We start from the raw sequence: 25541 nt of genomic DNA, 5'->3' as shown, positions 1-25541 counted from the left end.
TTTCGTGACTGCAGGGATTCATCTTCTTGGTTGGTTCTTTCGGTAAAGTCACGTAGAAGGGAAATAATAAAATAATAAAAATAAAACATAATAAAATAATTCTCACGACGTTTCGGCCACAACGCAAGCAGGTGGTGGGGGAGACGAGGTGGTGGGGGGAGACGAGGGGGGGGAGACGAGGGGGGGGGGGAGACGAGGGGGGGGAGACGAGGGGGGGGGGGAGACGAGGGGGGGGGGGGAGACGAGGGGGGGGGGAGACGAGGTGGGGGGGAGACGAGGTGGTGGGGGAGACGAGGTGGGGGGGAGACGAGGGGGGGGGGAGACGAGGTGGTGGGGGAGACGAGGGGGGGGGGGGGAGACGAGGGGGGGGGGAGACGAGGGGGGGGGGGAGACGAGGGGGGGGGGGAGACGAGGGGGGGGGGAGACGAGGGGGGGGAGACGAGGTGGTGGGGGAGACGAGGTGGGGGGGAGACGAGGGGGGGGGAGACGAGGGGGGGGGGAGACGAGGGGGGGGGGGGAGACGAGGGGGGGGGAGACGAGGGGGGGGAGACGAGGTGGTGGGGGAGACGAGGTGGGGGGGAGACGAGGGGGGGGGGGAGACGAGGTGGGGGGGAGACGAGGGGGGGGGAGACGAGGGGGGGGGGAGACGAGGGGGGGGGGGGAGACGAGGGGGGGGGAGACGAGGGGGGGGAGACGAGGTGGGGGGGAGACTGCTCCGAACATTGCCAGGGTCGACAACCACCACCACAACAACCACCACAACCACCACCCCCAGCATCTCCCCCTCGTCACCCCTCGTCACACCTCGAGACGGCGCCTCACTGTAACAACGCACGCGGTCAAACTTCTTTCTCGCCTTACGTAGGCCACGTTACCCCCCCACCACCACCTCGATAGTTAACAACACACAGTCTCACCACACCACACACTAAGTAGACACACACAGTCTCACCACACCACATTAACTACACACACACAGTCTCACCACACCACATTAACTACACACACACACAGGCTCACCACACCACACACTAACTACACACACACAGTCTCACCACACCACATTAACTACACACACACAGTCTCACCACACCACACTAACTACACACACACAGTCTCACCACACCACATTAACTACACACAGGCTCACCACACCACATTAACTACACACACACACAGGCTCACCACACCACATTAACTACACACACACAGTCTCACCACACCACACACTAACTACACACACACAGTCTCACCACACCACACACTAACTACACACACACAGTCTCACCACACCACATTAACTACACACACACAGTCTCACCACACCACATTAACTACACACACACACAGGCTCACCACACCACATTAACTACACACAGGCTCACCACACCACATTAACTACACACACACACAGGCTCACCACACCACACACTAACTACACACACACAGTCTCACCACACCACATTAACTACACACACACAGTCTCACCACACCACATTAACTACACACACACACAGTCTCACCACACCACACACTAACTACACACACACAGTCTCACCACACCACATTAACTACACACACACAGTCTCACCACACCACACACTAACTACACACACACAGTCTCACCACACCACACACTAACTACACACACACAGGCTCACCACACCACACACTAACTACACACACACAGTCTCACCACACCACACTAACTACACAGTCTCACCACACCACATTAACTACACACACACACACACAGTCTCACCACACCACACACTAACTACACACACACAGGCTCACCACACCACACTAACTACACACACACAGTCTCACCACACCACATAACTACCACACACACAGTCTCACCACACCCACACTAACATACACACACACAGTCTCACCACACCACATTAACTACACACACACACAGTCTCACCACACACACACTAACTACACACACACAGGCTCACCACACCACACACTAACTACACACACACAGTCTCACCACACCACACTAACTACACACACACAGTCTCACCACACCACACACTAACTACACACACACAGGCTCACCACACCACACTAACTACACACACACAGTCTCACCACACACCACACACTAACTACACACACACAGTCTCACCACAACACACACTAACTACACACACACAGTCTCACCACACCACACTAACTACACACACACAGTCTCACCACACCACACACTAACTACACACACACACAGGCTCACCACACCACACCTAACTACACACACACAGTCTCACCACACCACACTAACTACACACACACAGTCTCACCACACCACACTAACTACACACACACAGTCTCACCACACCACACACTAACTACACACACACAGTCTCACCACACCACACTAACTACACACACACAGTCTCACCACACCACACTAACTACACACACACAGTCTCACCACACCACACACTAACTACACACACACAGGCTCACCACACCACACTAACTACACACACACAGTCTCACCACACCACACTAACTACACACACACAGTCTCACCACACCACACTAACTACACACACACAGTCTCACCACACCACACACTAACTACACACACACAGTCTCACCACACCACACTAACTACACACACACAGTCTCACCACACCACACTAACTACACACACACAGTCTCACCACACCACACACTAACTACACACACACAGTCTCACCACACCACACTAACTACACACACACAGTCTCACCACACCACACACTAACTACACACACACAGTCTCACCACACCACACACTAACTACACACACACAGTCTCACCACACCACACTAACTACACACACACAGTCTCACCACACCACACTAACTACACACACACACAGTGTCTCACCACACCACACACTAACTACACACACACAGTCTCACCACACCACACACTAACTACACACACACAGTCTCACCACACCACACTAACTACACACACACAGTCTCACCACACCACACACTAACTACACACACACAGTCTCACCACACCACACACTAACTACACACACACAGTCTCACCACACCACACACTAACTACACACACACAGTCTCACCACACCACACACTAACTACACACACACAGTCTCACCACACCACACTAACTACACACACACAGTCTCACCACACCACACTAACTACACACACACAGTCTCACCACACCACACTAACTACACACACACAGTCTCACCACACCACACACTAACTACACACACACAGTCTCACCACACCACACTAACTACACACACACAGTCTCACCACACCACATTAACTACACACACACAGTCTCACCACACCACACTAACTACACACACACAGTCTCACCACACCACACACTAACTACACACACACAGTCTCACCACACCACACTAACTACACACACACAGTCTCACCACACCACATTAACTACACACACACACACAGTCTCACCACACCACACTAACTACACACACACAGTCTCACCACACCACACACTAACTACACACACACAGTCTCACCACACCACACACTAACTACACACACACAGGCTCACCACACCACACACTAACTACACACACACAGTCTCACCACACCACACACTAACTACACACACAGGCTCACCACACCACACACTAACTACACACACACAGCTCACCACACACACTAACTACACACACACAGGCTCACCACACCACACACTAACTACACACACACAGTCTCACCACACCACACACTAACTACACACACACAGTCTCACCACACCACACACTAACTACACACACACAGTCTCACCACACCACACACTAACTACACACACACAGTCTCACCACACCACACACTAACTACACACACACAGTCTCACCACACCACACACTAACTACACACACACACAGTCTCACCACACCACACACTAACTACACACACACAGTCTCACCACACCACACACTAACTACACACACACAGTCTCACCACACCACACACTAACTACACACACACAGTCTCACCACACCACACACTAACTACACACACACAGTCTCACCACACACCACACACTAACTACACACACACAGGCTCACCACACCACACTAACTACACACACACAGCTCACCACACCACACACTAACTACACACACACAGTCTCACCACACCACAACACTAACTACACACACACAGGCTCACCACACCACACTAACTACACACACACAGGCTCACCACACCACACATTCAGTACACACACACACAGTCTCACCACACCACACTAACTACACACACACAGGCTCACCACACCACACACTAACTACACACACACACACAGGCTCACCACACCACACTAACTACACACACACAGGCTCACCACACCACACACTAACTACACACACACAGTCTCACCACACACACACTAACTACACACACACAGGCTCACCACATCACACACTAACTACACACACACAGTCTCACCACACCACACACTAACTACACACACACAGTCTCACCACACCACACACTAACTACACACACACAGTCTCACCACACCACACTAACTACACACACACAGGCTCACCACACCACACATTCAGTACACACACACACAGTCTCACCACACCACACTAACTACACACACACAGGCTCACCACACCACACACTAACTACACACACACACACAGGCTCACCACACCACACTAACTACACACACACAGGCTCACCACACCACACACTAACTACACACACACAGTCTCACCACATCACACACTAACTACACACACACAGTCTCACCACACCACACACTAACTACACACACACAGTCTCACCACACCACACACTAACTACACACACACAGTCTCACCACACCACACTAACTACACACACACAGTCTCACCACACCACACACTAACTACACACACACAGGCTCACCACACCACACACTAACTACACACACACAGTCTCACCACACCACACACTAACTACACACACACAGGCTCACCACACCACACACTAACTACACACACACAGGCTCACCACACCACACTAACTACACACACACAGGCTCACCACACCACACTAACTACACACACACAGGCTCACCACACCCACATTAACTACACACACACAGTCTCACCACACCACACACTAAGTAGACACACACAGGCTCACCACACCACACACTAACTACACACACACAGGCTCACCACACCACATTAACTACACACACACAGTCTCACCACACCACATTAACTACACACACACAGTCTCACCACACCACACTAACTACACACACACAGGCTCACCACACCACACACTAACTACACACACACAGGCTCACCACACCACATTAACTACACACACACAGTCTCACCACACCACACTAACTACACACACACAGGCTCACCACACCACACACTAACTACACACACACAGTCTCACCACACCACACTAACTACACACACACAGGCTCACCACACCACACTAACTACACACACACAGGCTCACCACACCACACACTAACTACACACACACAGTCTCACCACACCACACTAAGTAGACACACACAGGCTCACCACACCACACACTAACTGCACACACACAGTCTCACCACACCACATTAACTACACACACACAGTCTCACCACACCACACTAACTACACACACACAGGCTCACCACACCACACACTAACTACACACACACAGGCTCACCACACCACACTAACTACACACACACAGTCTCACCACACCACACACTAACTACACACACACAGGCTCACCACACCACATTAACTACACACACACACAGTCTCACCACACCACACTAACTACACACACACAGTCTCACCACACCACACACTAACTACACACACACAGTCTCACCACACCACACTAACTACACACACACAGTCTCACCACACCACACACTAACTACACACACACAGGCTCACCACACCACACTAACTACACACACACAGTCTCACCACACCACACACTAACTACACACACACAGTCTCACCACACCACACACTAAGTAGACACACACAGTCTCACCACACCACACACTAACTACACACACACAGTCTCACCACACCACACACTAAGTAGACACACACAGTCTCACCACACCACACACTAACTACACACACACAGTCTCACCACACCACACTAACTACACACACACAGTCTCACCACACCACACATTCAGTACACACACACAGGCTCACCACACCACACTAACTACACACACACAGTCTCACCACACCACTCATTAAGTACACACACACAGTCTCACCACACCACACTAACTACACACACACAGTCTCACCACACCACACATTCAGTACACACACACAGTCTCACCACACCACTCATTAAGTACACACACACAGTCTCACCACACCACACTAACTACACACACACAGTCTCACCACACCACACTAACTACACACACACAGGCTCACCACACCACACACTAACTACACACACACAGGCTCACCACACCACACACTAACTACACACACACAGGCTCACCACACCACACTAACTACACACACACACAGTCTCACCACACCACACACTAACTACACACACACAGGCTCACCACACCACACTAACTACACACACACAGTCTCACCACACCACACACTAACTACACACACACAGGCTCACCACACCACACACTAACTACACACACACAGTCTCACCACACCACACACTAACTACACACACACAGGCTCACCACACCACACTAACTACACACACACAGTCTCACCACACCACACACTAACTACACACACACAGTCTCACCACACCACATTAACTACACACACACACACAGTCTCACCCCAACACACACTAACTACACACACACACAGTCTCACCACACCACACACTAACTACACACACACAGGCTCACCACACCACATTAACTACACACACACACAGTCTCACCACACCACACTAACTACACACACAGTCTCACCACACCACACTAACTACACACACACAGTCTCACCACACCACACACTAACTACACACACACAGTCTCACCACACCACACTAACTACACACACACAGTCTCACCACACCACACACTAACTACACACACACAGTCTCACCACACCACACACTAACTACACACACACAGTCTCACCACACCACACTAACTACACACACACAGTCTCACCACACCACACACTAACTACACACACACAGTCTCACCACACCACATTAACTACACACACACACAGTCTCACCACACCACACTAACTACACACACACAGTCTCACCACACCACACACTAACTACACACACACAGGCTCACCACACCACACACTAACTACACACACACAGGCTCACCACACCACACTAACTACACACACACAGTCTCACCACACCACACTAACTACACACACACAGGCTCACCACACCACACACTAACTACACACACACAGTCTCACCACACCACATTAACTACACACACACACAGTCTCACCACACCACACACTAACTACACACACACAGGCTCACCACACCACACTAATTACACACACACAGTCTCACCACACCACACTAACTACACACACACAGTCTCACCACACCACACTAACTACACACACACAGTCTCACCACACCACACTAACTACACACACACAGTCTCACCACACCACACACTAACTACACACACACAGGCTCACCACACCACACACTAACTACACACACACAGTCTCACCACACCACACTAACTACACACACACAGGCTCACCACACCACACACTAACTACACACACACAGTCTCACCACACCACATTAACTACACACACACAGTCTCACCACACCACACTAACTACACACACACAGTCTCACCACACCACACACTAACTACACACACACAGTCTCACCACACCACACTAACTACACACACACAGTCTCACCACACCACACACTAACTACACACACACAGTCTCACCACACCACACACTAACTACACACACACAGTCTCACCACACCACACACTAAGTAGACACACACAGTCTCACCACACCACACACTAACTACATACACACAGGCTCACCACACCACACACTAACTACACACACACAGTCTCACCACACCACACTAACTACACACAGGCTCACCACACCACACACTAAGTAGACACACACAGTCTCACCACACCACACTAACTACACACACACAGTCTCACCACACCACACTAACTACACACACACAGGCTCACCACACCACACACTAACTACACACACACAGGCTCACCACACCACACTAACTACGCACACACAGTCTCACCACACCACACTAACTACACACACACAGTCTCACCACACCACACACTAACTACACACACACAGGCTCACCACACCACACACTAACTACACACACACAGGCTCACCACACCACACTAACTACACACACACAGTCTCACCACACCACACACTAACTACACACACACAGTCTCACCACACCACACACTAACTACACACACACAGTCTCACCACACCACACTAACTACACACACACAGGCTCACCACACCACACACTAACTACACACACACACAGGCTCACCACACCACACTAACTACACACACACAGTCTCACCACACCACACTAACTACACACACACAGTCTCACCACACCACACACTAACTACACACACACACAGTCTCACCACACCACACACTAACTACACACACACAGTCTCACCACACCACACACTAACTACACACACACAGTCTCACCACACCACATTAACTACACACACACAGGCTCACCACACCACACATTCAGTACACACACACACAGTCTCACCACACCACACACTAACTACACACACACAGTCTCACCACACCACACACTAACTACACACACACAGTCTCACCACACCACACACTAACTACACACACACAGTCTCACCACACCACACACTAACTACACACACACAGTCTCACCACACCACACTAACTACACACACACAGTCTCACCACACCACACACTAACTACACACACACAGTCTCACCACACCACACACTAACTACACACACACAGTCTCACCACACCACACACTAACTACGCACACACAGTCTCACCACACCACACTAACTACACACACACAGTCTCACCACACCACACACTAACTACACACACACAGTCTCACCACACCACACACTAACTACACACACACAGTCTCACCACACCACACACTAACTACACACACACAGTCTCACCACACCACACACTAACTACGCACACACAGTCTCACCACACCACACTAACTACACACACACAGTCTCACCACACCACACTAACTACACACACACAGTCTCACCACACCACACTAACTACACACACACAGGCTCACCACACCACACTAACTACACACACACAGTCTCACCACACCACACTAACTACACACACACAGGCTCACCACACCACACACTAACTACACACACACAGTCTCACCACACCACACACTAACTACACACACACAGTCTCACCACACCACACACTAACTACACACACACAGTCTCACCACACCACACACTAACTACACACACACAGTCTCACCACACCACACACTAACTACGCACACACAGTCTCACCACACCACACTAACTACACACACACAGTCTCACCACACCACACACTAACTACACACACACAGGCTCACCACACCACACACTAACTACACACACACAGTCTCACCACACCACACACTAACTACACACACACAGGCTCACCACACCACACACTAACTACACACACACAGTCTCACCACACCACACACTAACTACACACACACAGTCTCACCACACCACACACTAACTACACACACACAGTCTCACCACACCACACACTAACTACACACACACAGTCTCACCACACCACACACTAACTACGCACACACAGTCTCACCACACCACACTAACTACACACACACAGTCTCACCACACCACACTAACTACACACACACAGGCTCACCACACCACACACTAACTACACACACACAGTCTCACCACACCACACACTAACTACACACACACAAAGACAAAGATCCCCCGTGTAGCCTCAACAGACTGTAGGGGCAAGTGCTGTTAGCGAGTAGCAGCACCTATGAAGGCCGGCACGGCACACACGTGGTGGGTGGGGTGGCCAACACCACGCCCGGCCGCCTTTGTCTCCCCAGTGGCGATGTTTACACACCAAGTACTGTACTCATTTGAGGCTGAGTAGACACAAAAGCGAGACACTTTCCCGCCCACGTTCAAAAAAAACTATTTTTAAACAACGAACAACAACGTCTTTGGGTGATAACAAATACAGAAAAAGTCCAATCTCGATTTGAAGCTTTAGCGAAAGTAGGAATCTACCCTCTCTGCTGCTTTCCGTAAAGTCGCGTAGGTAGAAAAAATAAAATAAAAAAATAAAAAATAAAAAAATAAAAAATAAAGTTAGCGGAGCGGGTTACCATCGGAGGTGTTAACCGAGGGCGAGTTACGATGTCGACGAGACTCACCGGTTACTCAGTGGTGGTTATGACGATGGTGATGCAGCACTGCTGTTGTTGTTGTTGTGGTGGTTGTGGTGGTTGTGGTTGTTGTTGTTGTTGCTGCTGCTGCTGCCGCTTCGAATCAGCCATTGAACATTCTTCCTCGTTCCCATCGAGCGAGACCACGAGGGGGGAGGCGGGTCACGTGACGCACCCCACCGCGTCAGGCGGGGGGGGGCAACCCGGCCAGACCGTGTCACGTGTAGACTACTACACTATACACTACACTATACACTACTATACACTACACTATACACTACTATACACTACACTATACACTACACTATACACTACTATACACTACACTATACACTACACTATACACTACTATACACTACACTATACACTACTATACACTACACTATACACTACTATACACTACACTATACACTACTATACACTACACTATACACCAGAGGTGGGACAAAGTCATTGTTATGCAAGTCCAAGTCGAGTCGCAAGTCATCAAATTCATGACTCGAGTCTGACTCGAGTCCAAGTCACATGACTCGAGTCCACATCTCATAGGTGGGACAAAGTCATTGTTATGCAAGTCCAAGTCGAGTCGCAAGTCATCAAATTCATGACTCGAGTCTGACTCGAGTCCAAGTCACATGACTCGAGTCCACACCTCTGCTATACACTACTACACTATACACTACTATACACTACACTATACACTACTATACACTACACTATACACTACTACACTATACACTACTATACACTACACTATACACTACTATACACTACACTATACACTACTACACTATACACTACTATACACTACACTATACACTACTACACTATACACTACTATACACTACACTATACACTACTACACTATACACTACTATACACTACACTATACACTACTACACTATACACTATTATACACTACACTATACACTACACTATACACTACTATACACTACACTATACACTACTACACTATACACTACTATACACTACACTATACACTACTACACTATACACTATTATACACTACACTATACACTACACTATACACTACTATACACTACACTATACACTACTATACACTATACTATACACTACATTACACTACATTATACACTACACTACTATACACTACATTACACTACATTATACACTACACTATTATACACTACTATACACTACACTATACACTACATTACTATACACTACACTATACACTACACTACTACACTATACACTACACTATACACTACAGTATACACTACTATACTATACACTACACTACTACACTATACACTACACTACTATACACTACACTATACACTACACCACTACACTATACACTACACTATACACTACAATACTATACACTACTCTACTATACACTACACTATACAGTACTATACACTATACACTACTACACTACTATACACTACACTATACACTACTATACACCACTATATACCACACTATACACTACTATACTATACACTACTATACACTACACTATACACTACTATACACTATACTATACACTACACAATTATACACTACTATACACTACACTATACACTACACTATACTATACACTACACTATACACTACTATACACTACACTATAAACTACTATACACTACTATATACTACACTATACACTACTATACACTACACTACTACACTATACACTACACTACTATACACTACACTATACACTACTATATACTACACTATACACTACTATACACTACACTATACACTACACGATACGCTACACTACATTATACACTACACTATACACTACACTATACACTACTACACTACTATATACTACACTATGCACTACAATATACACTACTATATACTATCTTCTTGGTTCTTTCGGTAAAGTCAGGTACTACTATATACTACACTATGCACTACACTATACACTACACTATACACTACATTACTACTACTATACCATACCGTGTCAACCCATATGGTTCAGTGTTTAGGTCCATGCGGTTTACAGCCGTTTCAATGCGGGCAACACATTTTCATACCAATTGTCTATTTGGTTGTTTCTCCCTCCTTGTGATGGGACTTTGCAGGATAAACGTTGTAGCTTCTGCACGATAATCGATCTGCAGATGGCATGTGGTGGTGGCTCTTCCCAATGATGTCCATCGAAGGCCGGGGTGGGGGGGGGGGCGCGGAGATGGAGCGCTGAAATCGGCGCGTCTGTAGGGATTCAGGTGGATTGCCACCATCGTGGGCATAGAATGGTGAGATGTGTCTCCATCCAGCAGTGGCTCGATCATGGCTGATGATGGTGGCATTGCCATCCATGCAGACGGCAAAACTTCTTATTGCTTCTAGATGTGAAGTTTTCGTGACTGCAAGGATTCTTATTCTTGGTTTTTTTCGGTAAAGCTGTCGTGGCTGTGACGGTTCCACCTGAAGACGGAAGCTTGTGTTGCCTCCGAAACGTCGTGATTTTTATTTTACTTTGATTAATTTTAATGTTTTACCTACGTGACTTTACCGAAAAAAACTAACAATATCTTATTGGTTCTTTCGGTAAAGTCACGTAGAAGGGACGCTGTCTCCCCGACAGACCTGGTCTTCACCTGAGGACGGCTGCTTGCGTTGTGGCCGAAACGTCGTGAGAATTGTATTATATTATGTTTTATTTTTATTATTTTATTATTTCCCTTCTACGTGACTTTACCGAAAGAACCAAGAAGATGAATCCCTGCAGTCACGAAAGCTTTAAGTCGAAATGTCATATTTTATTATGTTTTATTTTTATTATTTTATTATTTCCCTTCTACGTGACTTTACCGAAAGAACCAAGAAGATGAATCCCTGCAGTCACGAAAGCTTTAAAATTATTAAATTATGTTATATCTATTTTATTTTATTATTTCCCTTCTACGTGACTTTACCGAAAGAACCAAGAAGATGAATCCCTGCAGTCACGAAAGCTTTACATCGAAACGGCAAAACATTTCCACTCGCAGATCTTTATTACCATTTCAAATCAATATTATTGACACATCACAATGCAATTACAGGCACGATGGCGTGACGTCAGACTCAATGCAAATGCTTCAGTTTGGAATACAGTTCAAACTCTTACCTCTAAACGATTAAGCAACAATAATCTGCAATCACCGCATTAATATTTCTCACCTCTTGGATTGCTCAAGAACCACTCCTGTGTTGTGTTGCGTACGGTGCGTTTGTTTGGCACGATGTACGACGTTTCGCTCCGCGCGCTGGTGCCTTCTTGAGGAACGCGGTTTCAAGCTCAATTTGTGTTACAAGAGAGAGCGCGTCCGACACGTTGACCAGCGTTCATCGAAACGACACCAGCAAACAAAGTTCAGCGACGGATTAGCAAGCGGCAATAGGAGCGCAGAAAAACAACCGCGGTCCAAAAGAAGATCACGTGGCGAAACCGGAGAAAACTCGCCACCGTGCATACCTGGGTGAAGGCACCTGCACAAGAGACAAAGCGAGCTTTCATTCCAAGCCCCTCTCCACTTTCTCTCTCTAATCTCTCTCATCTCACTCTACTCCCCTCCACGCACTCTCCACTCTCTCCTCTCATCTCACTCTACTCCCCTCCACGCACTCTCCCACCAATCCCCTCTCATCTCACTCTACTCCCCTCCACGCACTCTCCTGCCTCTCCCTTCTCATCTCACTCTACTCCCCTCCACGCACTCTCCTGCCTCTCCCTTCTCATCTCACTCTACTCCCCTCCACGCACTCTCCTGCCTCTCCCCTCTCATCTCACTCTACTCCCCTCCACGCACTCTCCTGCCTCTCCCTTCTCATCTCACTCTACTCCCCTCCACGCACTCTCCTGCCTCTCCCCTCTCATCTCCCTCTACTCCCCTCCACGCACTCTCCTGCCTCTCCCTTCTCATCTCACTCTACTCCCCTCCACGCACTCTCCTGCCTCTCCCTTCTCATCTCACTCTACTCCCCTCCACTCACTCTCCTGCCTCTCCCTTCTCATCTCACTCTACTCCCCTCCACGCACTCTCCTGCCTCTCCCTTCTCATCTCACTCTACTCCCCTCCACGCTCTCTCCTGCCTCTCTCTTCTCATCTCACTCTACTCCCCTCCACGCACTCTCCTGCCTCTCCCCTCTCATCTCACTCCACTCCCCTCCACGCACTCTCCTGCCTCTCCCCTCTCATCTCACTCTACTCCCCTCCACGCACTCTCCTGCCTCTCCCCTCTCATCTCACTCTACTCCCCTCCACGCACTCTCCTGTCTCTATCCTCTCATCTCACTCTAATCCCCTCCACGCACTCTCCTACCTCTCCCCTCTCATCTCACTCTACTCCCCATCCACTCACTCTCCCACCACTCCCCTCTCATCTCACTCTACTTCCCTCCACGCACTCTCCACTCTCTCCCCTCTCATCTCACTCTACTCCCCTCCACACTCTCCCACACACTCTCCAATCTCTCATCTCACTCTACTCCCTATCCACTCACTCTCCTACCTCTCTCATCTCACTCTACTCTCCTCCACTGCTACCTCTTTCATCCCAATCCCCTCCACTCTCTCCCCTCTACTCACTCTCATAGCTCTCCCCTCGCAGCGCACCATCTCACTCTACCCCAGAGGTCGCAATCGGGTACCCGATACCCGTACCCTACCCGATACCCGGCTACCCGTACCCAGCCGGGTACGGGTACCCGTTTGCGACCCTGGTGCGGCCGGGTACGGGTACGGGTAGGCCGTGAGTCACTGGTGAGTCACCGTTTGTCACTCATTTCCCAACGTCTTGTCTCTTCTCACAATTCAAGTTCCTAGAATCAACCCACCCGCGCCTGCAACGTGGCTTCATCCCAGAGGTCGCAATCGGGTACCCGATACCCGTACCCTACCTGATACCCGGCCGGGTACGGGTAGCCGATTGCGACCCTGGTGCGGCCGGGTACGGGTAAGGAATCAAAACCCGTTTGCGACCTCTGCTCTACCCCCCTTTCACTCACTCTCCTGCATCTCGTTCTCTTCTCTAGAGCAACGCGAGCTACTTCATTCACTTCCCGAAGAAGCTACCAGCGCGCGGAGCGGAACGTCGGACATCGTACCGAACTGCGCGCAGGTCCAACTCGAGAACGCACTGGAGCACCGGGACCCAATGAGTACGGCCAAGCAAGACGCTTGCGGCTTTCAAAGTGGTGAGTCCAGGGGCCGTGTGCGGTCCACGAAGAAGCCGTAGTTTCCCCAGTCATTCCTGCACTATGACATGGCCATTACGAACCATCCCCCCCCGCTCCCCCCCCACCCCCCCCCCCAAAAAAAAACATCGGAAAGCCACCAAAAATCTACGCCGTGGGACAACTGCGTATCTCTCTCTAGCCCGGGTGGAGCTCATCAGCGGTGCCGAGCAGTGAAAAAAAACAATCCTCGGGGGGGAATTCCAAATGTCGCTCGAACCGCCAACCGTGAATCACAACTCTAGCCGCAGGATCGCATTCTTGTCTCGGGCACCACTCACAAGGCTGACCAACCACCCCACCCACCCCACCTACAACACCCCACCCCACCCACCCCACCTACACCACCCCAACCACCCCACCCACCTCACCCACCCCACCCCAACCACCCCACCCACCTCACCCACCCCACCCACCCCACCCCAACCACCCCACCCAACCACCCCACCCCAACCACCCCACCCAACCACCCCACCCACCCCACCCCACCCAACCACCCCACCCACCTCACCCACCCCACCCCAACCACCTCACCCACCTCACCCACCCCACCCACCCCACCCAACCACCCCACCCACCCCACCCCACCCACCTCACCCACCCCACCCCACCCCAACCACCCCACCCAACCACCCACCCCAACCACCCTACCACAACCACCCCACCCACCCACCTCACCCACCCACCCCAACCACCCCACCCAACCACCCACCCACCCCAACCACCCTACCACACACCCGCAGACAGCCGTGGCTGCCCTGCCCCGATAGGCAACGCGATAACAATGGAGCCGATCGACCGCCACATTCACGAGGAATGGAGCGAGGCTGGGAGAGGGGGTATGGGGCCGTCCATAAATGACGTCACGCACCTAGGGGGGGGTCAGACATTTGTGACGATGTGTGACGAGGGGGGGGGGGGTTTGAGAAATGTGACGTCACGTAAAAATGCGCAACTTTAAATAAATATAGAATTGTTATAACAACACTAATTGTTATAACAACACTCCTACGACATCGGAGTGCAGCGCCACATTAAATACGCACTACAATGACGATAGTTTTAAGCGATTTGAAGCGTGTTTTATTTTACAAAATGGAAATGTTTTTTTTGGGGGGGGGCAGAGCTTTGTGACGTCATATTTTGGGGGGGGGTCTGACTTTTTGTGACGCCGTGTGACGAGGTGCGGAGGGGAGGGTCAAAAATCGTCCAAAATCGCGTGACGTCATTTATGGACGGCCCCTCAATCGTAAAAAATTGTAAAAAAATCCACAAGGGGTTTGATGAGACAATGTGAGTTGTAACTTAATTTGTGTTCGATGTAAAGCTTTCGTGACTGCAGGGATTCATCTTCTTGGTTCTTTCGGTAAAGTCACGTAGAATGGAAATAATAAAATACAAATGAAACAAAATAATATAATATATAAATATGTTTTATTTTTTATTCTTTTATTATTTTATTATTTCCATTCCACGTGACTTTACCGAAAGAACCGAGAAGATGAATGGAAAAAAAAAACATAATAAAATAATATAATTATGTTTTATTTTTATTATTTTATTATTTCCATTTTTTCTTTAAAACTTCACCACGTAAGGCGCACTCAGCCGTGTAGCTCTAAGTAAGCAGCCACCTGGCCGTCGCAAATGACAGCTCAACGAGGTGGCCCATCGCCCGCGTGGGAATGTACAGCAGCCAAATACAGTACTCCAAACGCGTGATGTTGATTCTAAACGTGGAGGGGGCAAAACCGGAGGAAACGGGAGAAAAATCCACGCGACCACGGGGAGGTAATATGCAAACTCCAAATATACAGCAGCGGGCGTCGGGATCGGACCCACGACCTCCTGCATACCAGGCGAGGTAGTTAACATCTCCTAGCCACCGTGATGATGATGAGAGAGAGAGAGACATGCAAACTCCAAATATACAGCAGCGGGCGTCGGGATCGGACCCACGACCTCCTGCATACCAGGCGAGGTAGTTAACATCTCCTAGCCACCGTGATGATGATGAGAGAGAGAGAGACACGCAAACTCCAAATATATAGCGGGCGTCAAGGTCGGGATCGAACCCACGACCTCCTGCATACTAGGCGAGGTAGTTAACATCTCGCCACCGTGGGAGTCTGTTCCCTCCTTGCTGTTCGCGATTATCCCCCCCCGCCCTCTGCTGCATGTTGTTATTCCTAAGCGTCGTGTCTGCCCCCGTGGGTTCATCGGAGTGGTGATGGCGGTGATGATAGCGGTGGCGGTAGTGGCGGTGGTGGCTGTGGTGGCTGTGGTGGCGGTGGTAGTGGCTGCGGTGGCGGTGGTGGCGGTGGCTGTAGTGGCGGTGATAGCGGTGGTGGTGGTGGTGGCGGTGGTGGCGGTGGCGGTGGCTGTGGTAGCGGTGGTGGCTGCGGTGGTGGCGGTGGTGGCGGTGGTGGCGGTGGTGGCGGTGGCTGTGGTAGCGGTGGTGGCTGCGGTGGTGGTGGTGGCGGTGATGGTGGTGGTGGCGGTGGTGGCGGTGGCTGCGGTGGCGGTGGTGGCGGCGGAGGCGGTGGTGGCGGTAGCGGTGGCGGTGGTGGCTGCGTTGGCCCGAGAGACGCCCGTCCGGTAGTCACCGTGTGAGCCGCGTGGGCCGGCCGCCACCCCCGCCGGCCGGAGGAGCTGCCGGGGACACCTGGGAGCTCGCGGGCAGCGGAGACGCGGGCCTCTTACCCAGGTCTGCGGCAGAGGGCAACAAGCGGCAGGCATCGAGTGGCAGCGTTGAGCAAGTCCCCAGACCAGAGGTCGCAAACGGGTTTTGATTCCTTACCCGTACCCGGCCGCACCAGGGTCGCAAACGGGTACCCGTACCCGGCCGTACCCGTACCCTACCCGTACTCGACGGGGTATCGGGTAGGGTACGGGTATCGGATACCCGATTGCGACCTCTGGGATGAAGCCATGTTGCAGGCGCGGGTGGGTTGATTCTAGGAACTTGAATTGTGAGAAGAGACAAGACGTTGGGAAATGAGTGACAAACGGTGACTCACCAGTGACTCACGGCCTACCCGTACCCGTACCCGGCCGCACCAGGGTCGCAAACGGGTACCCGTACGGGTAGCCGGGTATCGGGTAGGGTACGGGTATCGGGTACCCGGTTGCGACCTCTGCCCCAGACTGCGGGACGCCACGGGTTTACCGACATTGATATTTACGCGATCGGACCGAAAACATCCCCGCCCAAAAAAACCTTTACTCTGGATAATATTGGTCACAAAAAGCCTCCTACTACCACCGCTACTACTACGCGTTAAACGGAAAGGGTGAGGTGGCTTGACCATGTTTTTGGGGATCCTTTTCGATAAATAATAACAACAACAACTAAATCACCGACTTTGTCCCATCTCGCTCGCGAAAGCGGGAAGCGACATGGCTGCAAAATGTAAAGTTACGAAATGCGAACGCCAGGGAGTTTGGGGTGAGATTACGATTCAAATCGCGGTTCGAATAAAAATAAAAATCACAATAAATTAATTATGCCCAGGATAGCCACACTGAGCCCGAAGACTCTTTCATCAGGAGGGTCCTGCATCGAGATGGTTGGCAATCATACAGCTGTCGTGGCTGTGACGGTTCCACCTGAAGACGGAAGCTTGTGTTGCCTCCGAAACGTCGCGATTTTTATTTTATTTTTATTTTACTTTTATTAATTTGAATTAAAAATTTTCACCTCCGTGACTTTACCGAAAAAACATAAGAATATGAATCCTTGCAGTCACGAAAGCTTCAAATCTAGAATTTTTTATTGGTGTATGACAGGCAAGGCTCTTCTTAATCTCGTCATATTCCTGTTCATGTTTTTGTTTTTAAATCCTTTATATTAAGTTTGCTTGCGCGCTTGCTTGCGCGCTTATGACCGTGCAAATCTTTCAGTCGTTTTTTTAACCCACTTCCCGTGATCCTCGAGCTGACATTTTCCACACAGACTCGTTGTGCGTGACAATTACTTTTCGTGAAAAAAAATTTCCTAAATTTTACACTTTTTATGACAAAAATATTATATTTAATTACCAATTGCTTAATGGTGCCATGCAATCATCTGACCCATAGGTGGCAGCCATCTCAAGCGAGAGGACGAGAGGACTCTAGCCGCCACGCATATAAAGGATTTATAGCGAAAAACTTTGTTTTTATGGGTTAATTTTTTTGCTTGTTGCGGTTGCACCCCCCGATTCAACAGCCGAATTGGCTCACGGGGCTATACCCAATAAATACAACTGAAACCTCTGCCTCCCCTGCCCCCCCCCTCACCTGTGTAGCTGCTGGAGATGGCGCTGCTGCTCCTGGACATGATGAACGTGGTGTCCAACTCGGGCTGCTGCACGGAGGAGGAGGAGGGGGGGGACCGGTGCTGAATTCCCTTCCCGCTCCGCACGTTCCCTGCGCCCACACACACACACGTGACGTAAAATGGCCGCCATGGAGTGATGACCCCTGGGTTAGAATACTATACGGTCTGAAAAAGAAGGTTTTAGCCACTCTGGCAAATTAAACGGGAGGTGTGTTAAGGGGCCGTCCGTAAATGACGTCACGCGATTTTGAACGATTTTTGACACCCCCCCCCCCCCCCCATTGTCACACGGCGTCACAAAAAGTCAGATCCCCCCCCTGAAATATGACGTCACAAAGCTCTGCCCCCCCCCCCTCCGCCAAAAAATAAAACATGCTTCAAATCGCTTTAAACTATTGTCATTGTAGTGCGTATTTAATGTGGCGCTGCACTCTGATGTTGTAGGAGAAAACATTTATTTAAAAGTCTATTTAATTAAGTAGAACGTGATAATTATTTTTTTACCCTTCTTATCTGGCAACAAAACTGACACCTTTTTTTACAAGGAGTCATGTTTGCATTGACCACAATACCTGCAGTCATAATGCAAACAAAAAACATAACTCTGATAATATATGCACTGTCCTTGAAATTGATTGGTCCACACCCGAGACAGCTTTCTTTAGAGCCTAGTCTCACATGGTGTTGGACCAGATGACGCCTTTTGGCGGTATTGTGGTCTATGCAAACATAACTCCTCGTAAAAAAAGGTGTCAGTTTTGTTGCCAGATAAAAGGGTAAAAAAACAATTATCAGAGTTCCGTTCGTCTCGGATCAACTCTAAGAAAGTTTCCGTGACCCCGCGTTACACACGGACACGCAGAGCCACAATGCATTAACCCTTTGATCAACGTCGCCGGTTCCCAACGGCAACGCAACTTCGCCCCAGAGGTCGCAACCGGGTACCCGATACCCGTACCCTACCCGATACCCGGCTACCCGTACCCAGCCGGGTACGGGTACCCGTTTGCGACCCTGGTGCGGCCGGGTACGGGTACGGGTAGGCCGTGAGTCACTGGTGAGTCACCGTTTGTCACTCATTTCCCAACGTCTTGTCTCTTCTCACGATTCAAGTTCCTAGAATCAACCCACCCGCGCCTGCAACGTGGCTTCATCCCAGAGGTCGCAATCGGGTACCCGTACCCTACCCGATACCCGGCCGGGTACAGGTAGCCGGGTATCGGGTAGGGTACGGGTACGGGTACCCGTTTTCGACCCTGGTGCGGCCGGGTACGGGTAAGGAATCAAAACCTGTTTGCGACCTCTGCTTCGCCCTAAAAGTTTAGTAAATATGGCTCGATCTCCGCTGGAGTTTTGACGCACCCCGTGTTATAGGCGGACAGACAGGAGCGGCCAACGGGGCAGAGCTGACTCGCGCACAGCTGCGTTCGGCCTCGGTCGCAAAACGCTTGAAAGTGAGTTTGCGTGAGCTTTACCTTCCGGGCTCTGGATGGGCGGCAGGAACGACGACCGCTCCAGTCTCCCCCTGTAGATCTGTCCGTCCAATCCCAGAATGTGGATCTCCTTCTGCAACGTGTGGACCACGAGCGCACACGCACTCCGGGTTAGCATCGGGGGGGGGGGGAGAGGGTCACATGGTGCCCACATCAAATCTCAGCTGTCGAAAGATTCTAGATTTGAAGCTTCTTGATACAGATATTTTGCTGTGACAGTTTCACCTGAAGACGGAAGCTTGTGTTGCCTCCGAAACGTCGTGATTTTATTGTTTTTATTATTTTTTTATTAATTTTAATTAAATTTTTTACCTACGTGACTTTACCGAAAGAACTAAGAGTATACTGTCGAAAGATGTCACGTTGTCTGTCGTGATGGGATGTACTGCAAAATCCGAAAGCGTGTCTGTCCGGTGCTCGCCAAGCTGCATTGGCTTCCGGTTGCCGAACGAGTCACAGCGTCGTACGAGGTCGCGCTCGTTACACTGCAGGTATTGTGGTCTATGCAAACATGACTCCTTGTAAAAAGGTGTTAGTTTCGTTGCCAGACGGAAGGGTAAAAAAACAATTATTACACACCAAGTGCTCGCCACAAATGAACCACGGGAGCTCGCTGGTCTCGTCAAGGAGTGTGAAACATCATCACGCGAACGTCGGTCAGCCTGCGTTCAAGTTCATTGATTAGGTATAGCCCTGTGAGCCATTCGGCTCTTGAATCGGGTGCAACCGCAACAAACAAAAAAACAAAAACATGAACAAGAAAACATCTTAAAGTGAATATGTGACTGAGTGCAAACAGAAAATCCAAGAAAAGAGCAAAATATTGCAGAAAAAGCACCGTACACAAAAATGTGCAAAAATCTCAGTGGGATGCAAGTCAAACAACAACAACAACCACAAGACAACTTAGATTAAGGCCATCAGTCTAACTCTGTACTACAACAAACAAACATGGCCAAACCAATACACTTTTCGAAATCACCAAAATAAAGCCATGAAAGCAATGAAACAACAGTGATCATAGGAACTGTGACCGAATTTTCACAAGAAACGACATAAACAACATGTACCACCAAACTCTGCAGCCATAGCTGGCTGCGTGAGTCACTCCACAACAGCAACAGGAGCATCAATTGGAGCATTATACATTTACACTATGAGATCTCTTTTACCAGTGGCAAAATATGATAGTAGGTTTTTACCCTTTTAACTGGTACAAAACTGACACCTTTATTCAAGGCATCATGTTTGCAATGACCACAACACAAGTAGTCAAAAAAGCAAACAAAAAGAAGCAACTCTGATAAGGATGATAATATGCACTGTCCTTGAAGTTGATTGGCCCACACCCGAGACGGCTTTCTTTAGAGCCTAGTCCCCATTGGTGTAGGGCCAGATGACACCAGAAGGCGTACAACTCAAACACAGTGCAATATCAGAGTATTGAGAGCTCGGGGTAAGCATTTACACTATGAGATCTCTTTTACCAGTGGCAAAATATGATAGTAGGTTTTTACCCTTTTAACTGGTACAAAACTGACACCTTTATTCAAGGCATCATGTTTGCAATGACCACAACACAAGTAGTCAAAAAAAGCATCTGGCCCTACACCAATGGGGACTAGGCTCTAAAGAAAGCCGTCTCGGGTGTGGGCCAATCAACTTCAAGGACAGTGCATGTGATTATCATCCTTATCAGAGTTGCTTCTTTTTGTTTGCTTTTTTTGACTACTTGTGTTGTGGTCATTGCAAACATGATGCCTTGAATAAAGGTGTCAGTTTTGTACCAGTTAAAAGGGTAAAAACCTACTATCATTATAAATTTGTCAATGCACCTTTAAGATCCGCACACTAAATCAAAAACACAGATCATACTTTGCAGCTATCATCACGACGTTGCCTCCGAAACGTCGTGATTTAATTTAGTTGTGTTCATTTATTTTATTTTATTAATTTTAAACCATAAAATAAATGAAAACAACTAAATTTATTTAGTTATTTTGCTTTATTAATTTAGTTGTGTTCATTTATTTTATTTTATTAATTTTAAAACAATAAAATAAATGAAAACAACTAAATTTATTTAGTTATTTTGCTTTATTAATTTAGTTGTGTTCATTTATTTTATTTTATTAATTTTAAACCATAAAATAAATGAAAACAACTAAATTTATTTAGTTATTTTGCTTTATTAATTTAGTTGTGTTCATTTATTTTATTAATTTTAAACCAATAACACAAGTGAAAGCAACGAAATTTATTTAGTTATTTTGCTTTATTAATTTAGTTGTTTTCATTCATTTAATTTTATTGATTTTTTCACCCACGTGAAAGTTACGTAGGTAACAAGAGTATCAATCCTTGTGTGGCACATTAGGAATGGATCACTCTTTTAATTATATCCTTGTACAGCAAGGGAGTAAAGTGTGGTTCTGTGAAGGTCCTGATGTGCTGTGCAGTGCATCAACGCACGCGTGTACAGCAGCATGTGATGACTGAGTCGGGCCTGTAGGTGGCTGGCAGGGTTAATGAATAACCGCACGTGTAAACCAGCCACGTGGTTAATGGCGTCTCGGAAGAATTGCTGCGTGTATAACAATGCGCTGTTGCATTTTGCAGAGCGACGGTGCTGTTCTTCACAAGATTAATATTAACCACAATAAATAAATGTGCTTGCCCTCGATTTGGAGCACCTGCCCACGTTTTTCATTTCGAGTGTGCAACACTTGAAAGCTTCAAATCTAGAAGGTTTTTGATAGACAGCCAGTTTTGTTTTACCAGGTTTAGTTTTTTCTTTTTTCACACTTTTGTTATGTAGGCTAGGCGTTAGTCACAAACCGCACCTCTCCATAACAAAGGCTCAGCCTTTTGTTATGCAGTCTATTCTTAGTCTTAAGCCTCACCTTACCATATTAATAAAAAGTGTGCCGTACTTGGCCCTTCCCCCCTCTCCAACCATTATATATACGGAGTGGTAGCTCTTGTAATCTCTCATTTACTTGATACAGCTGTCGTGGCTGTGACGGTTCCACCTGAAGACGGAAGCTTGTGTTGCCTCCGAAACGTCGTGATTTTTATTTATTTTATTTTACTTTTATTAATTTTTTACCTACGTGACTTTACCGAAAAAACCTAAGCATATGAATCCTTGCAGTCACGAAAGCTTCAAATCTAGAATTAAAGGTTCAGTCTTTTGTTATGCAGTCTATTCTTAGTCTTAAGCCTCACCTTACCATATTAATAAAAAGTGTGCCGTACTTGGCCCTTCCCCCCTCTTCAACCATTATATATACGGAGTGGTAGCTCTTGTAATCTCTCATTTACTTGATACAGCTGTCGTGGCTGTGACGGTTCCACCTGAAGACGGAAGCTTGTGTTGCCTCCGAAACGTCGTGATTTTTTTTTTTATAAATTTTAATTTTTTTACCTACGTGACTTTACCGAAAAAACCTACGCATATGAATCCTTGCAGTCACGAAAGCTTCAAATCTAGAAGAAAAAAAAAAGTGGTTCGGCACTGACCGTGCGGGAGGCTGGAACTTCGGGCCCCTCGTCGGCACGGACCATCTGGCCGAGCGGTGTTACGCGTGCCACGCGCTTGCCGCCCGTCGAGTGGACCGCGTGGATCGTGTGGACACCACCGCACGGCCTCAGCGAGGGCCGCGTGGACAGCGACCACGGAGCCGCCGGGTGCCGCACGCTGCCGCAGCGACGGGGACGAGGGAACAGCGTTGTTCACAAGCGTCTCTCTGTGTGTCTGTGTGTCTGTCTCTCTGTGTGTGTGTGTGTCTGTCTGTGTCTCGTCTGTCCGTCTGTCTGTCTCTGTCTGTCTCTCTGTCTGTGTCTCTGTCTGTGTCTCTGTCTCTCTGTCTGTGTCTGTCTGTCTGTCTCTGTCTCTCTGTCTGTCTGTCTGTCTCTGTCTGTCTCTCTGTCCGTCTGTGTCTCGTCTGTC

The 25541-nt window shown here is 48.7% G+C and overlaps 2 protein-coding genes across 2 annotated transcripts in view; both read right to left on the bottom strand.

Moving 5' to 3' along the window:
- LOC144950434 (inactive rhomboid protein 1-like) overlaps positions 1-10679 on the bottom strand; it is a 72727-nt gene extending 62048 nt beyond the window's left edge. Inside the window, exon 1 of the mRNA XM_078880541.1 lies at positions 10534-10679. The gene's annotated coding sequence lies outside the window, so the exon portion shown is untranslated. The remainder of the gene's footprint in view (positions 1-10533) is intronic.
- A 7698-nt stretch (positions 10680-18377) lies between these two features.
- LOC144950509 (uncharacterized) lies at positions 18378-21707 on the bottom strand. The gene is made up of 3 exons (XM_078880647.1): positions 21572-21707; positions 20057-20185; positions 18378-18484 (listed from the first exon to the last, which is right to left on the bottom strand). The coding sequence occupies exons 1-3, from the start codon at positions 21705-21707 to the stop codon at positions 18378-18380; spliced, it is 372 nt and encodes a 123-aa protein (XP_078736773.1).
- Positions 21708-25541: the final 3834 nt, after the last annotated feature.

Source organism: Lampetra fluviatilis, chromosome 58, assembly GCF_964198595.1.
Source record: "Lampetra fluviatilis chromosome 58, kcLamFluv1.1, whole genome shotgun sequence".
NCBI lineage: Eukaryota > Metazoa > Chordata > Hyperoartia > Petromyzontiformes > Petromyzontidae > Lampetra > Lampetra fluviatilis.
Note: the sequence above shows the minus strand (reverse complement) of the source record. Positions and strands in the feature narration are given on the sequence as shown.

Coding starts and splice junctions, on each gene's coding strand:
- LOC144950509 (XM_078880647.1), bottom strand. CDS start 21,707: ATGCTAACCCGGAGTGCGTGTGCGCTCGTGGTCCACACGTTGCAGAAG. Junction 20,186..21,571: donor GCCCATCCAGAGCCCGGAAG/GTAAAGCTCACG, acceptor GTGTGGGCGCAG/GGAACGTGCGGAGCGGGAAG. Junction 18,485..20,056: donor CATCTCCAGCAGCTACACAG/GTGAGGGGGGGG, acceptor CCTCTGCCGCAG/ACCTGGGTAAGAGGCCCGCG.